Consider the following 21574-nt stretch of genomic DNA (forward strand, 5'->3'; position numbering starts at 1 on the left):
GCAAACCCAGGTCCTCGATGAGATCTAAGCGACGGAAACGCAGTGAGGAAACAAAAGGTTGGGGAGGAAGAGAAGTCAGTCTTCGTGAACACGAACGGCTCCAAATCCCACGCTCCAATCTCCTCCACCGAAACGCGTCCAGATCGTCCTCGTCCTCTCCTCTCTCTCTTCCCTTCAACGTCGAACCCAAAGTCAGATGAAACAGCATAGATTCCGTCTCCTTTCTCCACACCACCCTACTCCTACCAAACAACCCCACTCCCCAACAGCATCCCATCATCCTCCGGCTTGATCTCCTCGTAACTCGTCCTAACCCACCCATCCCCTTCTCCTCCCACCCCGCCCATCTCCTCCCTCACCTCCTTCTCCCTCTCCCTCACCACCTCCCAAACCCCTCCCCTGCCCCTCAGACTCTTCGCCGTCTCCTTCGAGACCTTCAACGGGACCGCGGCTACAGCTCCTTCCCCAGCAGCAGCAAGCTGAGCCGGCTCCCTTCCCCAGTAGATCGACTCCACCCGCGCCACCCACTCCTTCGTCGACCACCTCATCTCAGCATCGACTACTTGAGCAGCAGAGGTATCCATCGCTTCCCACGGACGAGGGAACCCCTCCTCGTCGATCTTGGCTTCGACTTGGGGGGTGGGAGCGGGGAGGGAGGTGACGGACGCGGGAGCCGACGACGCGTTGGTGTTGGGAGGTTTGAGTTGTCCTCCTCCGTTGACACATCCAGACGGACAAGCCATGACTTCGACGTAGTCGTATCCCTTCGGAGGAGGTCGCCGGGAGGTGATCATCGAGGAGGAGGAGGGTAGGGAGGAGGATTTGGTCTTGCGAACGACGTTTTGGAGGTTTTTGAAGCCGTAGCATTTGGCTGCTTTGAAGAGAACGGTGTTGGGTGGAGGGAGAGGGAGGTAGGCTGCTGGGGAGGAGTTGGAGGAGGTGGAAGAGGGAGGAACGACCGAGTTCGAGTTCGACGAGGAAGCCTCCGCGTTGGACGAGGAGGTAGCGAGCGAGTACTCGATATAATCCGGACTTCCCCTAATCGGCGTCGTCGTAAGCACCAGCGTCTCGGGAGGGTAGCTCTCGATGAGGTGGAACAGCAAGCTGTGGAGGTACGAATCCGAGCTCGACCCGGGATGATCCAACATCGACGGGAACCCTTCGCATTCCCATCCTTGACCCGTCTGCGCCTGCGTTTGAAGAAGATGAACGAGCTGGTCCTCCCCTGGTGCTGGAACGAGAGGATTGAAGCTGTGATCTCGAAGGAAGGAGTCGAATTCGCCGGTGGTGAGGACGAGGTCGGTTTCGGGTTGGGAGGTGAGGGAGGAGATGAATTGGGTTCGGGAGGATTCGAGTTTTCGGTCGTAGCAGGGTTGGATCGAGACGTGGTAGATGGATTCGGGGCTGGATTATGGAGGAGGGAGGAGGGGAGAGGAAAGGAAAGAACGACGCGTCAAAAAGAGAGAGTCAGCTCCTGCTCCTTGTTTCTCCTCCCTCCTTCTCACGAACAAAAACAAAACTTTCACTCACTCAACTCCATTCCTTCTAGCCCACCAACCCTTCACCAACCCTCCCATAATCCCCATCGAGCTCCTCCCTCTCGCCACCTTGTCCAACACCTCTCCGTGCGCCTTCTCCGCATAACAGACCCAGCCAGGACACGCACTCGCCAGCATCGGCAATCCGCCCGAGCCTTCCAGTCCTTGCTTCCTCTCGTTGAACTCCCTGACCGTCTCGGAGAGGGAGATGTGACGCGCAAAGGTGAGGTCGGCGACGTGAGGGATTCCGATGGACGGGAGGAAGGATCGGATTCGATGCAGGAGGATGGGGAGAGGGATAGGCGAAGGAAGAGAGGCAGAGATGGAGGAGAGGGATTGAGGGGAGATGGAGATGAAGGGGAGCTTGGGAGCTGAAGAGGAGGGGGAGGAGTCTGGGGGTGGATGGAGGATGTCGAGGAGAGGAGTGAGCGAGTGGGTTTGGAGGAGGAGTTCCTGAGAGGTGGTGATGCAGCCACTAAAGAGACAAACAACGAACAAAGGGAAGCGAAAGGTCAGTAATATAGTGGAGAGACAGAGAGAGAAGGTTGAGCTCACGAGCAAGCCAAACAATCGTTCAAGCTGATTTCCGCCTTCTTGAGCTTCTTCTTTTCCTCGATCCCAGCTCCAGAGAAGGAAGCAATCTCTCCTCCCGCTCGTTTGGTTCCAGCAGCGAGAGTGGAAGGGAGAGTAGACGGTAAGGCCATCTCGTAGTAGGTTCCAGTAGAGGAGTCGATGTGGATAGACGTTTTCTGGTAGAAAGGAAAGGCGAGGCCCTTTGGTCAGCTTCGAGGTCTCCTTCCTTCCCTCCTGTTTCTTGTCGCAGATTTTGATTGTTTGTACTCACGGCCCCATCGACCTGCTCTACCTCTTCCTCTACTGATATGGGTTTGATGCAGACTTGAGAAGGAGCAAGATAATCGTTCAGATCATTCAAAGTCTGAGAGAAGAGGTGGAGAGAGGTCAGTCAGCAGCGCGAGCGAACGAGCTCAACTTTCTCAAAAGAGCTCGTGAGGGAGGAAAAACTTACGAGAGTGGCAGAGAAAGCCATGGCGAGATAGATGGAGAGCTGAAGATGCTAGCAGAACCAAAGAGAGACGATTGGAATGCCTGGAATCTATAGAAACCGAGGTGAGAAGGAGAGGGAGGGAGGACAACCAAGAGGAATCAGCTGGGGCTGGATCCGGAGAGCAGAGCTCTTCTCAAGCTCGAGAAGAAAGTTTTCAATACTCACGAGAGTCGTATGCAGTTGAGTAAGTTGTGGTTAAGGTGTTGAAGAGAACGGAAGAGAAACGAAGCTCGGTGTCGACGTTAGAAGGGAAAAGAAAGAAGGAGGTCGTCCAACGAAAGTCGTCGCTTTCGAGGTTCGTCTGAAGAAACGCCTCCACCTTTCGGTTCTCCCTCCGATTCTCTCTTTCTTTCCGATCGCAGCAAGAAGATCTATCGTGAGTTCATAGTAGAGATGAGAAAAGAGCAGAGCAGAGCACAGAGAAAGACTCGGAGAAAAAACTACAGCGTCGAAAGAGAGAGAGACACGCGCCACTTCCTTCGAGAGGCGTCTCGAACCTCGTATCTACTGAACCGACTCGAGCTTCGCCTCGACGAGCTTGAGGATCTCCCCGATGGGCTTCCCTTGGTTTGCCAGATCCTTCGAAACCGACTGCCAGACAGGAGAGTGTCGAGGATCAGCGGCGGTACACCTAGCGACGACAGCTTGACGATGCTCCTGCGAAGTAACGACGCGTCGAATAAGAACGATCGAGAAGAGAGTCAGTTTCGGCTCTTCGAACGAAGCAGATAGGCACAAGAAAGTTTCTTCGACTCACCTCAGTTCCATACTCCAGCTCAAACTTGTACCACCACGCCCAACTCTCTCCAACGTCCGGATTCTGCTTGATGGCTCGTTCGAACCAACTCCTCGCCTTCTCGATCTTCCTGTCGGCCCAGAACAGACGAGCAACGACGGTGATGATGTTGGCGTCGTCCGAGGTCTTCTTGAGAGCGTCCGCGGAGCGAGATTTCCGCTGAGGTCGAGGTTCGTTCCAGATCGAGATGGCCCAGAGTCGTCCCGAGGTAGGACATTCTTGGATAGCTGTGGACGATAAAGAGAAACGAACGAGAGAGGCGGCGGTCAGTTTCGAAGGAAGGAAGGAAGGAAGGAAGGACGAAAAAAGGATCCGAAGAAAGGCAACGGAGCGAAGAAGAGACGCTACGACTCACCTCTGGCCAACATCGTCCTGCTCTGAGCCAGACTCCCACTCCTCTCCTCAACCCTCACCGTCTCCTCCCACAGATCCTGATCCGCCGGATTCAACAACCTCGCCTTCTCCAGCAAACTCCTTGCCTTGATCACCACCCCAGCCTTCTCCTCCAGCCTCGACGCGAGGATCCAGAGAGCGGTCGATTTCGGGCAGGCCTTGACTCCTTTGGTGTAGGTTTCTCGAGCTTGAGGGTTCTTGGATTGGGATTCGAGGATCTGGCCTTTGATCATGTAGAGTTTGGCAAAGTTTGGGAACTTGGCGATTCCTTCGTCGAGGGTAGAGAGAGCGGTGTCGAGCGAGCCGGATTGACGTTCGAGGACGGCGGATTTCATCCAGATCTGTCGAAGAGAGAGAACGGATAAAAGGTTAGGGATCTGATCACTCGAAGGAACGAGCGGCGAAGGGCAAAAGGAAAGGAAGAGAACACCGACCTTGTCCGTTCCAGCGGTCTGTCTCGCCTTCGCAAGCAACTCCTTCGCTCGACCCATCGCTCCGTTCTCGGCCTCGAGTTTAGCAGCAGCGAGCCAGATCTGTTCCGATTCGGGGTTGGCTTGGAAAGCGTCGGCAAGGGTTTGACGAGCTCCGGGGACGTCGCCGTGAAGCCATCGTTCCTTCGCTCCCATGAGCCAGAGGACCTCGGCTCGAGGACAGTGAAGGACGGCTTTGGCGAGGAGAGCTTGAAGATCGTCGCTGTGAGAAAGAAGAACGACGAAGACGCCGGTCAGCGAGATGTCGAACCAGAGAGAGAGAGACGCGTCGAAATGAAGGAACTCGACTCACTAGCTTCCGTGAGCCTTTTCGAACTTGGCAGCCTCCCACCAAACCTGCCTCTTGTCGGGGAAGACGTTGATGAGGTACGCTCGAATCGCCCTAGCCGTCTCGAAGTGACCTCTCGCTCCTGAGCTGGCAGCGTCGTCCATCCAAGTGCTCATCCTCTGATCCTCCTCGACGTCGAGATGCAACGTCGCCTTCACGATCGCTCTCGCCGTCACAGGACTTCCCTCCGACTCACACCTCTCAGCCTCCTTCAACCAGGTCTCCCTATCCATCATCACCTGCTTCGCCTCCAACCCAGCAACAGCCTTCGCCATGATTCCTTCGACCTTCGTCGGATCTCCAGTCTGTTCCGTGAGACGAGCGGCGGCGATCCAGATCTCGTGGGAGGTAGGGATCGTCTTTCGAGCCTTGTTAAGGACCATCTGAGCGGCTTGAGGAGTTTCGAGTCGAGCGAGGGTGAGCCAGAGATCGACGGAGGAGGGGACGAACTCGACGGCTCGAGCGAGGAGGATTCGAGCGTCGGCAGGATCGGTTTCGAGGTTGACGGTTTCCTTCCAGAGGGTGACGGAGTTAGGAATCGTCTCGACAGCTGAGGAGAAAGAAAAGGGAGAAGAAGACGGTCAGTTTGCAGTCGGACGAACGAGGACGAGAGAGGTCGAAAGCAGCTCACCCTTCCTCAGAACGTTCTTCCTCCTCGTGATGTCCGTCTCGAGAGCAGCAGCCTTCATCCAGATCTTGACCGACTGAGGAAGCTCTCGAGCAGCGTTGGCAATGATCCTCTTGGCGTTTTCGGGGATCTGTCGGGAGAAGCAGCAAAGTCAGCTCGGGTTCGAGAAGGACGCGTCGAGAGGAGATGGAGAAAGAAAGCGAGACTCACGTTCAACTCAGCAGCCTGCAGCCAGACGTCCTCGCTCTTGGGACACATCTCACATCCCTTCGCAATGATCTTCCTAGCAGCGACCATCTTCTTGGCGTGAACCTCGAGAGCAGCAGCGGCGATCCATCCTGGAGCGTGTTTCGGGTTGGTTTTGATGACGGAGTCGAGGAGAGCTCGAGCTCGCTTGATGTCTCTACGAAAAGGAGAAGACAAGTGCACAAAAACTTGTCAGTTCAAAAAAAGAGGAAGAACGAGAGAAGGCAAGAACGGAGGAAACCTACCCGATCTGTGCGTCCGACTGAACGACCATCGAGTTGAGATCGGTGAGGTAGCCCTTGGGATCGATAGTCGACGAGGTCCCGGCAGCGGCGGCGGCGGTATCTGCTGAGAGCTGAAAAAGGAGGACGGGCAACGAAAGAGTGGTCAGCTCCGTCAGGACGAAGAAAGCAAGACGAAGAACGCGAAGGGAAGAAGAACGAACCTGATCCAGCTTCAACGACAGCACCTTGTCTCGAGCGTTTCCAATCTCCACCAGATCAGTCATGGTGCCAGTAGCAGCAGGCGTATCGGCTCCCTGTAGTAGCAAGCAAGAAGGAAGGAAGAGCGAGGTCAGCTCGAGTGAGAGGGGTATCTGGAGGACGAGACGTGGCAAAGGACTGACCATCTGAGCATCCGTCAACTCTCCAACCGTGTTGGTCGAAGCGAGATGTCCAAGAGTAACACTATCCGGCATGGCGTAGTCCCTCTCGAACCTCGGGTTCCTCTTCTGCTTCTTTCCAGTGAGGTTTCCGACCTCAGGAAGGGATTCCCATTCGGCGTCGGTGACAGCTGTAAGTCCTCGTTTCAGGTCGGCAAACCTGGTGATGAGAGGGAAAAGAAGACGTTCAGCATAGATTCCAAGGGGGAGGATGTTTCGAGATAGGTGGACTGAAGGAAAGGGCAGGGGGAGGAGAGGAAGGGAGGGGACGAACTGGGTTTGGATCTTGGGCTGAGCTGCTCGATGAGCTGCGAGGTCGGCAGCTTCCTGAATCTCTCGTCGAACCCTTCTACGTTGGTCGATACGATCGTCGACGGACTCCCAGACTCTGTAAGATTGGAAGAAAAAGGGACAAGAGGGAAGGTCAGCTCTCGTCTTGTTTCGTTGAGCTCACTCGCTCCTTCCCTCCCTCCCTTCCCTCCTCCTTTCCATCTTCACACCACGCAGAGGAGTGCAGTGGACTTACCTATCAGCCTCCTCATCATCCTGCTCGTATACTGTTCCAGCAAAGATGTTCTTCTCGTCGTCAGGATCTGCGTAAGCATCCGGGTTCTCTACGATCTCCTCTCCTCGTGCTGCTTGCGCTGCCGCGACGGTTTCTGCTGAGGGACCCTCTCGAGCGGGACCGATATCGGAACGAGTAGTGAATCCGGAAGCTCTGTAAGACGTAAGATTAAAGCAAGCTCAGCAGCTGGATTGCTATAGAAGAGAAGGAGAGAGAGCTCACCCTCGACCGAGACCTCCCACCCAGTTTGTTGGTGCAACTTGAGTGAGGAAAGCGAGCTTGTTCACTCGTCCAGAAGAAGCGTTGAGAGCCTGGAAACTGTTGGACATGGTCCTAGAATCCTCCTGATGAGATTACGAGAAGTGAGGAAGGAGGAGAAGGTCGTGGTTGTGGTGGAGGCGAAGGGGGAGGGATGCGAGTCCGTTTTCGACTTGCTCTCGATTTCGTTCCCGTTCAGTCGACTGCATCCCAACCGCCAGCATCGATCAGGAAGGTTTCTGCTTGTAGTCCATACTCTCGGGGAGGGCGTCATGCAACGAGACCGTATTCATTCTCCCAACGAGCGGTGCAGAAGGGAGAGGAAGAGAAGAAGGGAAGGAAGACTCTGAGCTCGTTCTCTTTCCTTCCTTCCTTCCTCCCCCTCCCCTCCCTTCTTTCCCTCGTCTTCTTCACCTTCACCTCCTCGATCTTCATCATCTGAGGCGCCAGGACGTCCTCCATGGACCGTATGTTTCCTCGTCAATCTCAACTGGGACCCTCCACCGCTCGTTTATGGACTCTCCTCCGAGACGTCAGCTCGACCAGGCTTCTCTCGACCACCTCACCCTCCCTCACACCTCTCCCTCGTCCTCGGGCCACTCACGGATGGCAGGGGAGCGCTGTGTACTCGAGCTTCCCCCTAGCCTTGCATGGATCGTTCCCCTCGCGTCTTTCAAGCGTCTCCGTTGAGCTCGCTCTCCTCTCCTCCCTCCTCCCTCCACTCTCTCTTCTTCTCTCCACCTCCTCTCCTCCCACCACTATAATCTTATCCCATCGTATCCCCAACCCCGCTCTCGCAACTCAAAAATCCTCCCCGAGTCACGTCTCTTTCCTTCCTCACCGTCGGTTCGATTCAACCCACCTCGTTTCGGGAGGACGTTCGTTCGCCCCAGGGAACCTACACCCCAGCAGAGCACACACTCAAACCAAAGCTTCCAGACTCCCTTCGCACACTCTTCTCTTCCCCTTCTGTCTCTCTTTTTTCTCCAACGGAGATTGGGATAAAGTCGGGGGAGAGTTTCAAGCAGAGAAAAGCGTCGAGGGAACGGTCGCGTCCTCACAAAGGGCTTCGTTGCAGCCGAGTTCTATGGCTCGAATAGGAGCAGTATAAAGGGACTACATCATTTGCATTTTAACCATCTCGTTATTGATGGACATGATTGCTCTCAGGTCGTTTGGGGAGGAGGAAGAATGGAGAGAGAGAGGAAAGCGAGGGAGGAGATCGACCTCGAGTTCATCGGATCCCAGTGCTTCTTCAGGGTTTCGAGATCCCTCGTGAATGTGAACACCTTCTATCGGGCGAGTTTTCACCACCTGTCGTACACGTCCATCGCATGATTCATGACAGACTTGACGCGTCCTCGCTCGTCGCTCGAAAGACGACTCGCCTCCTTCCTTCCCTCAGACAAGAGGTCAGAAAGTCGAGGCCACCGAATCAGATCAAGTTTGAACGATAGCTGATACTCTAGGTTTCGGTAAGGATCAAGGTTATCGATCTTTTGAAGGAATGCTGATCGATGCTCAGGTCCGATTCTCCGCCTCTCTCACTCGAAAAGCTAGTTCACTCCAACAGTGCTTCCATCACCACCAACGTCCCATCCAAACTCGACGTCACCAGTTCATCTAAGCGATGAAGAAGAAGAAGTAGCGGGTCAGCTTTGTTCTTCGACGCGGCGAGTGATCGCCTGAACTCACTCTCCTTCTCCTCCCTCTCCTCGTCTGCAACGCTCTCCGTCTCGAGTTTCGGCCTCTTTGATGGGCTAGTGGTACAGCTTGCGCCGTCGAAAGTGGGATTGATTGAGAGAAGGAAGGAGAGGTCGCGAGTGGGCTGAAGAGAGCCGTGGGAGTGCGAGAGTGGTCGTTTTCAAAGAAGTTGCTGAGATCGGAGAGGGTGAAGTGGTCGATGAGTTGAAGATGAGAGAGGATCGAGACGGGATGGAAGAGACTTGACTCGTCGAGCGATGGGTGTGATGTGGGTATGGGTGCTTTGGGGAACGGTTGGGATGGGCTCGATTCTGAGAACGCGTCGAGTCAGTTTCATGCTCGTCGAAAAAGGGAACTGGGGAGAGAACTCACTCAGACTTAATCTCCAACTCCACCCAGGCTTCCTCATCTCTTTCCGTCTCCGACACAATTCCTGCGACGCTTTCCAGGTCCAACATCTCGACATCCTCGTCTCCTCCCGTCACCTCTCCCTCGACGACAACGACCGGCTTGATCGATGGACTCGGAAGAAGAAGCGACGAGTAGTTCGATCCAAGTTGCTTGTGGGTCTGCTGAGAGTTGGGTCCTGAGGTAGGCGAAGGGAGGTCGAAACTGAATAGAAGAGGAGAGGAGGATCCGAATCGTTCGAATCCAACGGCTGCTTGATTCTGAGAGAAGGGCTGCATCTGCTGGGCGGTTTCGAGTCCCCCGTCGACCGAAGAGAAAGAGAGAAGATCGTCCTGTCGGTCAAGCACGTTGGAAGGACCGTTCTCGGGGATGAGTACAGAGAGTGAGTCCGAGAGGTGATCCTTCGACGCGTTCAACTCCTGCGCCTGATGCTGAGCGACGACGAAGTCGGAGGAAGCGTTGGGATCGAAGATCAAGGTTCCGACGGGGATGAGAGCCTCCTGCGGTGGTACCTCGTAGTCGATGAGGTCTGCTATGGCGTTGGATTGGGAGGAGGAGGAGGATTCGTCCGGGACGAGCTGTTGGCTGAGGGAAGTTGGTTGAGGAGGTCGAGGAGGGAGAAGATCTGCGAGGAGCTCCTTGACGTCCGAGACTTCGATTCTCTGGCTTACTGGGTCGTAGGAATAGAGGAGGAAGGGCGATTTGGATCGTTCGAAGGGCAGTGGCGTGAGGGAGGAGGACGGTTGAGCTGGGAGGAGGCCAGAGGACGAGGCGGTTGGGCTGTATGCTTCTTCGAGGCAGAGAAGCTGAGACGAGACAAGTAGAAACTCGATCAGCTCGACGTCAGCTTCTATACGAAGAAGACGTGAAAGTGGACGTACATCCTTCTTGATGGTTCTCCTCCTCTGCTTCTTGACGTCGACCTCTTGGACCACCTCCGTCTCCTCCTCCACCTCCCTTTCCTTTTCCTTCCCTTTCCCAGCCATCCCACCCCCAGCCTTCGCCTTCCCTTTCCCCTTCCTCTTCCCAGCCTCCTCACTCCTCTCCTTCTTCTTCAAAGCGGCTGTCTTCCTCTCCTCGTCCGCGAAGAACCTCCTGACTCGTTTCACGGGCAACGAGAGGTAGGTGGCGAGTTGCTTCAAGACTCGATCCTTCTGAGATCCTTGATGGAAGGGAGGGAGGAAGAGACACTCGATTGCTGCGTTGAGGATGGTTGCCTGTGTTTCTGGGAGTCTGGTCCTGGCGGGAAGCTCTTCGAAGGGGGAAGGGTCGAGGAGGGAGATGGATCGACCGTCGGGGAGAACGAGAGGGAGGTGGGAGAGAGAAGCGGCTGAGGAGGAGGGTTCGATGTTTGGAGGGAGACGGGAGGGAGAAGGAGAGGGTAGAGACGAGCAAAGAAAGTCAGGAAGATCCGTATCCATCGTTGATCGAAGTCGGGAGGAGAGAAGGAGGAGGAGAAAGTTGAGCTCGACTTCCTTCTCCTCGTCTCTTTTGCGCCTCTCCTCAGCCGATCCCGGATAAAACAACAAGTCTATATAGCCCAGAGTCATCGCCCCTCGAATTAAAGGTAAAGCTAGAAGAAATGGCCCCAAAAAATTCAAACACCCGCTACCTCAAGAACCGATCGGTCGTCTCCCGTCCATCCCTCCCTCGACCCAATTCTGATCCCAATTCCAGACCGGCTCGGAGGAAGGAGCGAGAGGGAACGGTCCTGCAGTTCTCCATCCTGGTTGTTCCGTCTTCAAGACGATTTCCCTGGAGAGGAAGAGCGAGGGAGAAAGTTTCAGTCTTTCGAAAGCGCATGTACGCGACGCGACGACGTCTGACAGCTTGAGCGGACGAAAGACACTCACCGAATCGTCGAGCCTCGCAGGCCGACAGGGATGGTGTTGGGATCGGTCGGGACGCAAACTCCGGCGAGCTCGTCCGGTACTTCGAACTTGTAGTCGCTCCAGAAGGTACCTAGCGGGACGAGGGAGGCGAAAGCATCGTCAGTTTGAGAGCGAGACTCATGAGGACCGGGGAGGAGGATTCAAACGTACCGGGCATCGTCCATCCCGAGATGTCGAAAACGTCTCCGAAAATCCTCGTTCCTTCGATGACTTTTTGAATGAGGAAGAGGAGAAGTCAGCGAGAATCTCAACGAGAGTGGTGTACTCGACGACGAGAGTCTGAACTCACTTTCTGCAACCATGGTAGCCACATCGTACATGTGGGCTGTCCTGCCAGAGATGACCTTGACGATGGGACGCGTCGGGATGAGCGTCAAACGCTCGTCGACCTCTCCGGAGACGAGGTACGCCTGATCTGCTGCCGAGAGTGGCGCGTCGGTGCAGATGTACGCGTCTCGTTGGTCGGAGCTCGCAGTGAGAAGTCGGAGGATGACGAGTTGGAGCTCCTTGATCTGTCGAAGAAGAGGGACGGAGGCAGGGAGACGAGACGCGTCAGGAACGGGTTCGTCCTCGAGCGACAAGCATGTTTGACAGCGATGGGAGGACGAACAGCAGTTTCCGAAACAGTGCTATGATACGTAGGGTTTGCGAGAGATCGTCTCCGACTGGTGCGATAGGCGAGGTGAAGCTCGAAGAGCGTTTCGAGGTAGGTATCCTTAGACGTTTGGAGCGGGAGGTTGTGAGAGAGATGGGACTCCTGGAAGGACTGCTGTTGTCGAGGAGGTTGTTGATGGTGCCAGAAGGAGGTCCCTCCGAGGGTCTCAGTCTGGGCGAAGGGGTTGAAGTTGAAGAGAGGGGAGGGGACGGGTTGCTGAGTGAGGTTGAGAGCTTGACGAAGCATCTCGGCGTCGAGGCCAGGATTGAACTGGGAGGTAGAAAGAAGTGCGAAGGAGTCGACCGATGGGTAGGGTTGATTGATCGAGAGAGGTTCGGAGAAGGAGAGAGGTTGTGGGTCGACGGTCTGAAAGGAAAGGAGACGGGACGCGAGGGTGCAAGAAGTCAGGAAAAAAGCTCGAAAGAGTAGACGATAGGAAGTTTACGTACAGAGGGGCAGCTGTACGACTCGTTACTCCAGGAAGTATGGTTGGAAGTCGGGAAGGAAGACCGATGTTGAGTAGGAGGAGGAGGAGGAGCCGACGCGAGGTCGAGTTGGGACGGAGAGGAGGTGGAAGTCGACGCCAGCATATACAGCATCGACTGCTCCTTGTTGGCGAAACAGCTGGGGTGAGAATCTGGGATCTCAGTGGGCGAGTCTATGAGAGAGCGAGGAAGAAGCAGCAGAAGAAATCAGCGCTCGTTCTTGATTATCAAGCATGACCGAGCGAAGACGAACCTGCAGCGAGGGAGGAGAGCGAAGACGATGGTGACTGCCTCGACGAAGGAGTCCCGCAAGAACCCTCTCTCAGCAGCATCCCTATCGTCTGATCATCTATACCAAGCTCTGCCAGCTTTCCAACCAGCCTTCCCACCGTGCTCGTCAACCTCGCAACCTCTGCGTGGCTCCTCGCCAACGCCTCGACAAAACCAACCCTCGTGCTCTCGTCCAACGAGTTCCAGCTTCCCCTTAAAGCAGACGGAGAAGGTCGAGCTGATCCGTCGTTACTGGTGCTGGCGATAGGAGGACTTTGAGAGGGAGAAGCTGCCTCTGCTTCCTCCTTTCCTTTGGCGGCTCTCCGAGCTCGCAAGGCTGCTTGTTTCTTTCGATTCCGTTCCTTCTGGTACTCCTTCTTCTCTTCCGGAGTGAGTCCTTTGGGCATCTTGGAGGGGGGTTGAACGGGAGGCATAGTTGTGGGCTGAGGTGGTTGAGGAGAGGTGGAGAGAGAGAGCGAGAGGAAGGAGAGGGCGGAGGAGGGAGGGAGGGGTGAGCTCGACCGTTGCGAGTTGGGGATAAGGGACGAGCTTTGGCTGAGATCTCTGCGAGTTGGAAGTAGGGTAACACCCAAGGGGAGTTAGATGAAGCCCTTGTGAGGTCGATGTTGAACTGTTGAACAGTGAGGTGCTGGAGGTTTGGGGTGAGGAACGATCAGAGCCCTTCCAGAATCAAGCCGAGCTTCCACCTCCCCTCTCGTTTCGAGATCTCATCCCCTCGCTTGAAACACACCTCGACTTCCCTCGAGATCCAAGTCGAGCCTCTGGTTGATGTCTTCTCGACTACCGGTACTAACTGAGCGTCTGTAATGAAGGAAGAGGGTGAGGAGGGAAGATAGGGAGCAGAGTGACCGAAAAGTAACCGTCTCTGTTCAAAGGAAAGACTTCCTTCTCGAAGGATACAGAGATCGGGAGAGCATCATTACAGAGTAGATATGTGTAAGTCTCGGGGGAGAGAAGGGGTAACAGATATGTTTGCTTAAAAAAGCAAGGAAGCACCAGCAAAACGAACGCGACGACCTGCAGCCTCGACCATCTAGACCTTCACCTCTCCTTCCTCTACCTTCCAATCCTCTGCCACCATCGCCGCACACTTCTCAGCAACCATAACCACCGCTGCTTGCGTATGAGCAGCCAAAACCTCGGGGAAGACGCTGGCATCGGCGACTCTCAACCCTTTGGTTCCTCGGACTCGAAGTCGTTCGTCGAGCACGCCGAGAGGTTCCGACGGCGAGGAGAGTCGAAGCGTTGAAGATTGATGGTCTAGCGAGGACGGAAGAAGCAAAGGGGAGTCAGTAGGGTGAGATGAAAGGTAGTTCGAGAAGAAAGAAATCGAGGAAGGAGACTCACAACACGGCGACCCCCACGTCCTGGCGTAGTCCTCGAGATCCTCGTCCGTCGTCTCGGTCCCTTCCTTCCACGGGAAGAACTTCCCGTGAGGCTCGACAGGGTAGCCTGAAGCCTTCATGTTCTCGACGATCTTCCTTGCGAGCTTGAGACCTTTGACGAGAACCTTGACGTCGTCGGGATGCGAGACTGAGGACGGCGAGGGAACGGAAAGGAAGAACGCATCAGAGAGAGCTCTCGACTTCGAGATGAAAGGGAGAGTGACTCGAAACTCACGGAAAGCAGGATCGCAGACGGGCTCGTCGAAGACGTTCTTGGACTTGAGGGTGACGGATCCGTTCGATTTCGGCGTGACGAGAACGACGATGGGCTGAAGGAGAAGAGAGAGAGAGAGAGGGACAGAGACAAGTGTCAGATGGAGTTTAAGTATAACTCTACAGAGACAGGGCAAAACTCACGGTGAAGTAACCCTTCGACTTGTCGTACTTTCCTTTCAGCAGATCCGGCGTCGTTCCGTCGGGTTTCCCATCCTGGAGGACGAGACCGAGACGTGCGTCAGATTTGTTAGAACGAAAAGACTTGCGGGCCAAGGGTAACACTCACATCGAGAGAGCAGTGGTAGCGAAGAGGCAACGGCAAGATCTCCAAGTCGGGGATCTCGTTCTCGTCTCTCGAACTCGTCCAGAGTGGGTGGTCCTTCGAATACGGCGAGTCTCCGGCGAGGAGAGCTGGGACGTGCGAGGAAGAGGTCATGATGCAGGCTTGAGATCCTTGGAAGGTGAAGGCTCCGGATCGAGAGGTGATGAAGGAGGCGAGTTGACCCATGGCGTGAAGAGGAGAGGTTTCAATTCGGTCGAGGGAGTCGGTGTAGCTGAGAGTGCAAACGAGAGAGACATGTTTAGTATCGAAGACGAAAATGATGATGAGGAAAGAAGTGTTTTCTCACGGAACGCTGTAAGGAAGGTAGACTCCAAGATGATCTGCGAGACCCTTTCCGACTCCAGGAAGGTCGACCTTGACGTCGATTCCGAGAGCTTCGAGCTCTGCTCGAGGACCGATACCGGAGAGGAGAAGGATCTGAGGAGAGACGATGGTTCCGGATGAGATGATGACCTCCTTCTTGGACGAAGCGAAGTACCCAGACGAGTCGGCTGGAGGAAAATAATCAAAGGAGGAGTCGGCGGCGCGTCAGGCCAAAGCAATTCGAACGTCGCCTTCTTCTCCTCGTGCTAAGACTGACCTTTGCCATCGTCCTCTCCAAACCAAACTCCTGTGACGTTTCCTTTGTTATCAACCTCAACCCTCTTCACAACCGCACCGATTCCAACCTTCAGCCCTTCACCAAATCCGCTCGTCTTCGAGTCTCCCCAAAGGAATTCCCCAGTGCTTCCTCTCCTCCCTTGATCTCCCGTCAGATCATGAACGGCAACGGCGCTCGCACTGCACTCCGGATCGTTTAGAGAACTGACGAGAGGAATGCCGATCGACTGAGCCGCTTGGATGAAAGGTACGACGGGAGGGTGGTTGATGGCTCGAGGCGTCGACGTCTTCCAGGGACCTGAGTGACCGAGGGAAGCAGGAAGAGCTGGAGTAGAGGAGTGAGGAGTGACGGTGGGTGGCAGGACTGAGGGTAGAGGGAGATGGGTTTGAGAGATGGCGAAGTAGGGCATGACGGCGGAGTACGACCAGGACGGGAGGTCGTGTTTCGTGCTCCAAGCGTTGAACTCGGAGGGAAGCCCTCGAGTGTAGAGAGAGGAGTTGATACGACTGAAGTAGGAGTGTGATAAAGGCGAATCAGAGTGGGCTTTGAGATATCTCGACGCGTCGAAGGCTGAGGTGAGAGAGACGGAGGAAGATGAAACGTTCTGACCTCGTCCCTCCGATCATCTTTCCTCCAGCAAAGGTCACCTTCTTCCCCTTCAACCCCGCTTGAGGTACAGTCTGAATTGCGTAGGATTTGGCTGTGAGAAGATCAAGCGCAGGAGAGGCAAGGTCGATGGTGAGCTCGAGCATCCACTCTGCTCTTCGGAGAGCTGCTGAGCTCGCCTTTATCACTCTGCCATGCTGTACTGAGCAAGGGGACGCCAGAGACCCATCCTTTGTGCAGCGAGCTTCCTCGTTCGAGCAAGAGGACCTTGGGTTTGGAAGGAAGGAGGGAGAGGCGGGAGGCGAGGACGCAACCAGCGGTTCCTCCTCCGCACTGAGATCGTCAAAGAGGGAAGAGAAAGGGTCAGCTTGAGGCTCGACGATCGAAGAGAGGATATAGGAGGAGGCCTTCGAGCACCCAAAGATCGGAAATCATCTCTCAAAAGGGAAGGAGAGCTCGTCCGTCCTCGACGTCCTCGAGCTCAACCTCCTTCCTCCCTCTCCTCGTCGAGCTCATTTCCTTCCTCCCTCCTGCTTCCTCGATCCCCAAACAGCTTCAGAAATATCGAGCACGGACTTACGATGATGAAATCGTACTCGAACTTGCCGCCTGTTGCTTGAGCGGGATCAGGGTGACCTAGCTTGGAGAGAGGATGGATGGGGAGGGAAGAAGGCATGACGTTCCCGAACAAGCGAGAGAAGAAGGCACGGATCGAGGTGGATTGGGAACGAGGTGGTGGTGTAATGGATAGTTGGCAGTCGAGTAGATGCTAGTGGACGTTTAGAGAGCAAGATGTAGTTGGAGGAAGCAAGCGAGAAGGTCGAGGCTGAAACGAAACCTCGACAGAGGGCTGATCGAGTTCGAGAGCTCATTCTGCCCGCCTCGACGATATACAAGCTCGTTCGAGCTTTTTTTCGTACGCCAGCTACTTTCCAGCATGTTGAGTACAGTCATGGTCGTCGTGTTTTCAGGAAATAGTGCTTGACCCAGCAGGCGAGAAGCGAACGTCCACTTCTCCCTCGATATTTTCCCCTCCCCTTCTCCTCTCTTTCCCAGCAGAGAAAGACGAAATCATTGGAAGAAGCATGATATCTCCGACAACCACACTCCCCAAAACCCCACCGACGTTTATCGGTAAGATTTCTGTAAAGCACAACCAGAAAGAACAAGGGGAGAAGAGAAAGGGTCGTCAGCTTCTCGTTTCGTCGACGTCGCTCTCGAACCTCCTCGTATGCTGCTGAGAAGAAATCTAAACGAACCTGGACACGAGCTCGGGCTCCGGGTCCTCCGAACTCTGAGAGTCGGAAGGAACGACAACAACAACAAGGTGAACGAGGGAACGAGAACGGAAAGGGAAGGGGGGAAAGGAAGGGGAGTCAGTCAACCGATCCTCGCCTGGAAAAGCGACCTCTAAGAGGTGGATCACAGGGGTATGAAGAAGGAAAGCAGGCCGGAGCCGTGAACTAGAAAGCGACCAGTGGGTCTCGTACTCACTCTTGGGCTCCATTCGTCGGGGATCGGCGATGAGGAGGGTTCGGTCGTAGGCAACGAAGGTCTTCTTGAGGTCGATGGCAGAGGCGGCGTCAACGTTCTTGGCGTAGTACTGTAGATAGCAGACGAGAGTAGAGGAGAAGAGAGAGGAAAGAGGAAGGAAAGAGTGAGCTTCGAGCTTCGGCAAAGGAGATCCAAGTTCGAGGAAGGAGGGAGCGGGAACGAAGAGTGTACGAACAGCGACGACGGCCTTAGCGATAGCCTGTCGGACGGCGTAGACCTGGGAGACCTGTCCTCCACCCTTGACCTTGACTCGGATGTCGATCTGGGCGAGCTTGTCCTGTCCAACAACGAGGATGGGCTCGTAGTACTTGTATCGGAGGAGGGCGGGCTCAGCGAGGGAGATGGGCTGTCCGTTGAGTCGGATGAGTCCACGTCCGGGGGTGGCGTGAGCGACAGCGGTCGCGGTCTGAGGAGGGAGAGAAAAAAGGGAGGAAGAGAAAGAAGTCAGCGAGTGGGAGGGGAAGGGGAGGAGGGAGGAGTTGATGCTCACCTTCTTCTTACCGAAAGTCTGGACGGCGACGGACATATTGAGAGATTGGCGAAAAAAGAAGAGGGCTGGAGAGAGAGGAGGGGAGGGAGGAGGGTGTAGGGTCAGAGTTCTGTTCCGAGTTGACAAACGCAGGGTGTTGTTTTGAAGGTGAAAGGTCGAGGGAGGGAGGGAGGAAGGGAGGATGGTGTCGACGAGGGCTGCTTCTTCCTTCCCTTCCTTCTCCTCCCAACTATCCTCTCCTCCTCCATATCAACCACCAGACCATAGCGTCTTCCCTCCAGCACCCCTAGTCCAAAGCTAAGCTCTCCAGCTTCCGAGCAACGGCTCCAACCAGAGCTCAAAGCTGACCTCCTCCTCCTGCCAAATCCCTTCCTCCTCCCTCCCTTCTTCTTCGTCCTGTTCCTCGACTCCTGTTGGGTTCCACGAGAAGATTTTTACTCACTCCTGTAAAGAGGAAGAAGGAGTATAGGTCAGTAAACAATTTGGACGGGTTCGAGCATGTGGGAAGGGTTTCGTACTTGGAGTTTGCAAGTGAGAAGGAGACAGGGCGCAAAGTCGAAGAAAAGCTGAAGTTTGGGTGGCGTCGCAGAGGGGTTCCCTCTTCCAGCTCGTCTCCCCTCCCTTTTTCTTTGCTAGTACTCTCTCTCTTTCCTCAGCTCCGACACTGGCTGCCATTTCTCTGCTTTGCAGGCTTGAGAAATTTCTCTCTCACGTCCGCCAGAAAAAGGAGGAAAAGGGAGGAGGTTCGTTCATCCGTCGCTCCTACTTCCTCTCCTCCTGGCCGCTACGTTCTCGAGGACTCCTCTTGCTCGGTACCTCAAGCTAGGTAGCAGCACAAGCTCAAGCGTGGAGAGCTCGTCTCTCGGTTTTCTCGGCGCGATGGCCCTCTCAGCGAGCTTCAGCTCTCGACGCGTCCAAACCCCCATCATCTCCCTCTCTTTCTGTCCCTCTCTTCCTCTCTCTCCCTCCTCAACACTCAGCCCTTTCGGATGCATAGCTATACTACTCGCATGCATGCAAAAGAAAGGTCTCGCCCCGAGTCGACTCCTACGAACCGCCCTACACCGCCGAGTAGTCCATCTTCGTCTCGTGCTTCTTCGCGTCCTGCATCTTTCGAACGGCCTGAGTGAGGGTGAAATACGAAGGGAGGAAGGAAAGTAATGTCAGTAAGGGAACACAGAACGAGGAACAGAAGGGGTGGAGGCGGAGAACGAGATGGAAACGCGTCCAACGGCGTTGCTCCTCCCTCTTTTCCTTCTTCGACGTCGACGAGCGGAGATGAGCAGAACTAGACTAACCTTCATGAAGTCCTCCTGGATGACGTAATCCCTATGGTACGAGAACGAAGTAAAGTCAGACAAGAATGAAGGTGGGTCAGCGAAGGAAAGAGGCGAAGGGGCGTCGAAGAGTGGTCAAGAGACGGAAACGAACCTCTCCTCCCTGATAGCGAACATTCCAGCCTCGGTACAGACGTTTCGAAGATCGGCTCCGTTGAATCCTGTTTTCGAACAAGGAGAGAAGGGGAGGGACGAGAGTCAGTCTCGACGACGGAAAGGAGAGGAAAGAGCGCAGAGAAAAAGAACGAACCATCCGAAAGCTTGACAATAGCCTCCATGTCGATCTCTCCTTGCTTGTTCACTGGTCGAGCGTGAATCTGGAACCAAACAAACGGGGGAGGGACATCAGCAACCGTAGAAACGGAACGAGAACCGAGGAAGCAGAGAACGCAAAGCTCAAACGACGCGCTTCGCTCGTTCCCTCGACCCGTTCGTTCGAAACGAGAAAAGCAAGAAGAGCTTCAGAACTCACCTTAAGAATCTCCATCCTTCCCTGCTCATTGGGCAAAGGGATCTCAATCTTCCTGTCCAATCGTCCAGGTCTCAGCAGTGCAGGATCGAGGGTATCCGGTCGGTTCGTCGCCATGATGAGCTTGGTCTTCCCCAGTGAGTCGAATCCGTCCATTTGGTTGAGAAGCTGTTTTTGTTGAGGCAAACACGGAAGAAGACGAAGTCAGCATGGGAGAGGGTCGGCTCCCCTCGACGAGAGGGAAAGACAAGGGAAAGGAAAGGTCGCCGACTCACCTCCATCAAAGTCCTCTGAATCTCTCGATCCGCACTGGTACCTTCCGAGAATCGCCTTCCTCCGATAGCGTCGATCTCGTCCATGAAGATGATACAGGGCTCGTGCTCCTTAGCGTAGGCGAACATCTCTCGAATCAGACGAGCGGACTCTCCGATGTACTTGTCGACGATCTGAGCACGAACGAGGCACCAAGACGAGGGTGAGAGAAAGAGTCAGTATCGCTCCGACAGAAAAGGAGGTGAGAGCAGTGGATAGAGAAGGAAGTCGCTCGAGAAAGGGACGAAGCGAGGGGAGAGGATGGAAGGTGGACTCACAGCCGACGAAACAACCTTCAAGAAGTTGGTAGCCATGGTAGCGGCGACGGCTCGAGCGAGAAGGGTCTTTCCGGTTCCTGGAGGTCCGTAGAGAAGGACTCCTTTGGGTGCCTTGATACCGACTCTCTGTGAAAGACGAAACAAAAGATTGAAGGGTCAGCTCGTGCTCATCTTCCTTCTCTCCTCTTCTCCGATCTCGACTCTTTTCCACCCTCCCTTCCATCTCGACCGTCCACTTCCTCTCCCTGACCACTCCTCCTCGCTAACAGACTGTAGGCTGACAAAGACGTACCGTAAACAGCTCAGGGTTCAACAACGGCAGCTCAATCACCTCCCTCAACTCCCTGACCTGCTCTCCCAATCCTCCGATACCAGCGAACGAAGCTCCTCCGGGATCCTCGAGCGACATGGAGTAGACCATAGGATCGACCTCTCGGGGCAGAATTCGCATGATGGTAAGCGTGGTCATGTCGAGGGAAACACGGACACCGGGGAGGAGCTGAGGAAAGATGGGGAAGGGAGGAGAAGGAGGAAGAGGTCAGCTTGGGCTGAGCGATGGAAGCAACGACGGCGAGGTTCGAGGTGGGAGGAGACATGAGTTTGAACTGACTTTGTTGACGGGGAGTTGAGGGCGATAGGAGACGACGTAACGAGGACCTGAGGATGCTTTGACGATGACTGGAGACGAAGGGAAAGGCGAGGAAGGAAGGGAGGAGAGGAGGAGAGGTCAGCTCGACGTTTCTTCCTTCCGCTGACAGACCGGATCGTAGCAGCGACCTCCTAGAGGTGTGAGAGGGATTCCCGAGCTCTCTGCTTCCAGCTCTACTACAGCTGTATCGCCCAGAAGATGTTGCGACGTCTCCCACGATCCATCTCTCTCCAGCCCTCCTCCTTCCACGACTCGACGAGCTTCGATCTCTGAACTCACATCTCTCGTCGTCCAGCTTCTTGAGCACCTCTCCGATGATCTGACCAACCGACTGAAGAGCCTTGATGTCATCCTCCGTCTTGGTGAACTCGGTATCGAGGTCTCGGATGGAGAATCGGACTGGAAGAGGAAGGAAGGTAGGAGAGAGAGAAGGAGAAGGTCAAGTCAGCTTCGATCCTCCTTGCTTCCATCGCTCGTCTCCCCTTCATTTCCCACGAGCTGATTTGTAAGGGAAAAGAGGTTTGCTCACGCTTCTTGAGGTTCTCCGAGGTAGTGTTGTGATCCTTCAGTTTCTGTAGAAGGCGAGAGACGGCGAGAGGAGAAGGAGGGGTGTCAGCGCCTCGTCACCTTCGTCCCTCTCGATGCGAACGAGCTCGACGAACCTGTCTGTAAAGCTTGAGAGCTTCGGCCATCTGAGGAGACACCTCCTGAGCTGTAGATGTAGATGCTTGAGGAGTAGAATCGGACATGGTTGGGGATAGGAAGGGTGTGGTCGTTGGGAGGCACTTCGATTCGAGAAGGAGGAACGAACGATTTCGAACAACTCGGCCTTCCTTCCCTTCAACCTTCACCCAGAAATCAAAACTTCA

The 21574-nt window shown here is 55.0% G+C and overlaps 8 protein-coding genes across 8 annotated transcripts; 1 reads left to right on the top strand and 7 right to left on the bottom strand.

Annotated features, from left to right (window-relative positions):
• Positions 1-242: 242 nt before the first annotated feature.
• Positions 243-2586, bottom strand: NAR1 (iron-sulfur cluster assembly protein NAR1; the record flags this gene model as incomplete). Its single annotated transcript, XM_076642874.1, has 5 exons — positions 243-1404; positions 1531-2013; positions 2094-2287; positions 2383-2475; positions 2566-2586. The coding sequence occupies 5 exons, from the start codon at positions 2584-2586 to the stop codon at positions 243-245; spliced, it is 1953 nt and encodes a 650-aa protein (XP_076501025.1).
• Positions 2587-2974: 388 nt separating this feature from the next.
• On the bottom strand, positions 2975-7098 carry PRP6 (U4/U6-U5 snRNP complex subunit PRP6). Its single transcript, XM_076638259.1, has 13 exons — positions 6935-7098; positions 6674-6865; positions 6422-6535; positions 6112-6307; positions 5932-6024; positions 5732-5841; positions 5451-5643; positions 5244-5370; positions 4577-5162; positions 4228-4486; positions 3756-4134; positions 3362-3627; positions 2975-3261 (listed from the first exon to the last, which is right to left on the bottom strand). The coding sequence occupies exons 1-13, from the start codon at positions 7039-7041 to the stop codon at positions 3109-3111; spliced, it is 2775 nt and encodes a 924-aa protein (XP_076501026.1). The 5' UTR covers positions 7042-7098; the 3' UTR covers positions 2975-3108.
• On the top strand, positions 7099-8096 carry BDY24DRAFT_373140 (uncharacterized protein). The gene has a single exon (XM_076638260.1). The coding sequence runs from the start codon at positions 7431-7433 to the stop codon at positions 8079-8081; it is 651 nt and encodes a 216-aa protein (XP_076501027.1). The 5' UTR covers positions 7099-7430; the 3' UTR covers positions 8082-8096.
• Positions 8097-8457: 361 nt separating this feature from the next.
• Positions 8458-10989, bottom strand: BDY24DRAFT_1886 (uncharacterized protein). Its single transcript, XM_076636383.1, has 3 exons — positions 9964-10989; positions 9047-9888; positions 8458-8985 (listed from the first exon to the last, which is right to left on the bottom strand). The coding sequence occupies exons 1-3, from the start codon at positions 10630-10632 to the stop codon at positions 8835-8837; spliced, it is 1662 nt and encodes a 553-aa protein (XP_076501028.1). The 5' UTR covers positions 10633-10989; the 3' UTR covers positions 8458-8834.
• Positions 10592-13205, bottom strand: BDY24DRAFT_373148 (uncharacterized protein). Its single transcript, XM_076638261.1, has 6 exons — positions 12368-13205; positions 12079-12287; positions 11585-11995; positions 11264-11486; positions 11125-11184; positions 10592-11044 (listed from the first exon to the last, which is right to left on the bottom strand). The coding sequence occupies exons 1-6, from the start codon at positions 12816-12818 to the stop codon at positions 10932-10934; spliced, it is 1467 nt and encodes a 488-aa protein (XP_076501029.1). The 5' UTR covers positions 12819-13205; the 3' UTR covers positions 10592-10931.
• Positions 13205-16588, bottom strand: BDY24DRAFT_373156 (GMC family oxidoreductase). The gene is made up of 10 exons (XM_076638262.1): positions 16197-16588; positions 15796-15949; positions 15620-15710; positions 14990-15516; positions 14696-14900; positions 14353-14620; positions 14208-14279; positions 14026-14119; positions 13753-13938; positions 13205-13665 (listed from the first exon to the last, which is right to left on the bottom strand). The coding sequence occupies exons 1-10, from the start codon at positions 16290-16292 to the stop codon at positions 13439-13441; spliced, it is 1920 nt and encodes a 639-aa protein (XP_076501030.1). The 5' UTR covers positions 16293-16588; the 3' UTR covers positions 13205-13438.
• Positions 16589-16744: 156 nt separating this feature from the next.
• On the bottom strand, positions 16745-17696 carry BDY24DRAFT_411001 (40S ribosomal protein S16; the record flags this gene model as incomplete). The annotated part of the gene is made up of 5 exons (XM_076642875.1): positions 16745-16759; positions 16876-16910; positions 17111-17219; positions 17346-17576; positions 17661-17696. 5 exons carry the CDS (start codon positions 17694-17696, stop codon positions 16745-16747), a joined length of 426 nt encoding a protein of 141 aa, XP_076501031.1.
• Positions 17697-18527: 831 nt separating this feature from the next.
• RPT4 (proteasome regulatory particle base subunit RPT4) lies at positions 18528-21454 on the bottom strand (the record flags this gene model as incomplete). The annotated part of the gene is made up of 12 exons (XM_076644004.1): positions 18528-18782; positions 18959-18989; positions 19092-19158; positions 19248-19314; positions 19470-19634; positions 19742-19912; positions 20057-20182; positions 20349-20555; positions 20667-20734; positions 20985-21104; positions 21235-21277; positions 21368-21454. The coding sequence occupies 12 exons, from the start codon at positions 21452-21454 to the stop codon at positions 18720-18722; spliced, it is 1215 nt and encodes a 404-aa protein (XP_076501032.1). The 3' UTR covers positions 18528-18719.
• Positions 21455-21574: the final 120 nt, after the last annotated feature.

The sequence above is a fragment of the Mrakia frigida genome, assembly GCF_051309035.1.
Source record: "Mrakia frigida strain ATCC 22029 unplaced genomic scaffold BDY24scaffold_1, whole genome shotgun sequence".
Classification (NCBI taxonomy): domain Eukaryota; kingdom Fungi; phylum Basidiomycota; class Tremellomycetes; order Cystofilobasidiales; family Mrakiaceae; genus Mrakia; species Mrakia frigida.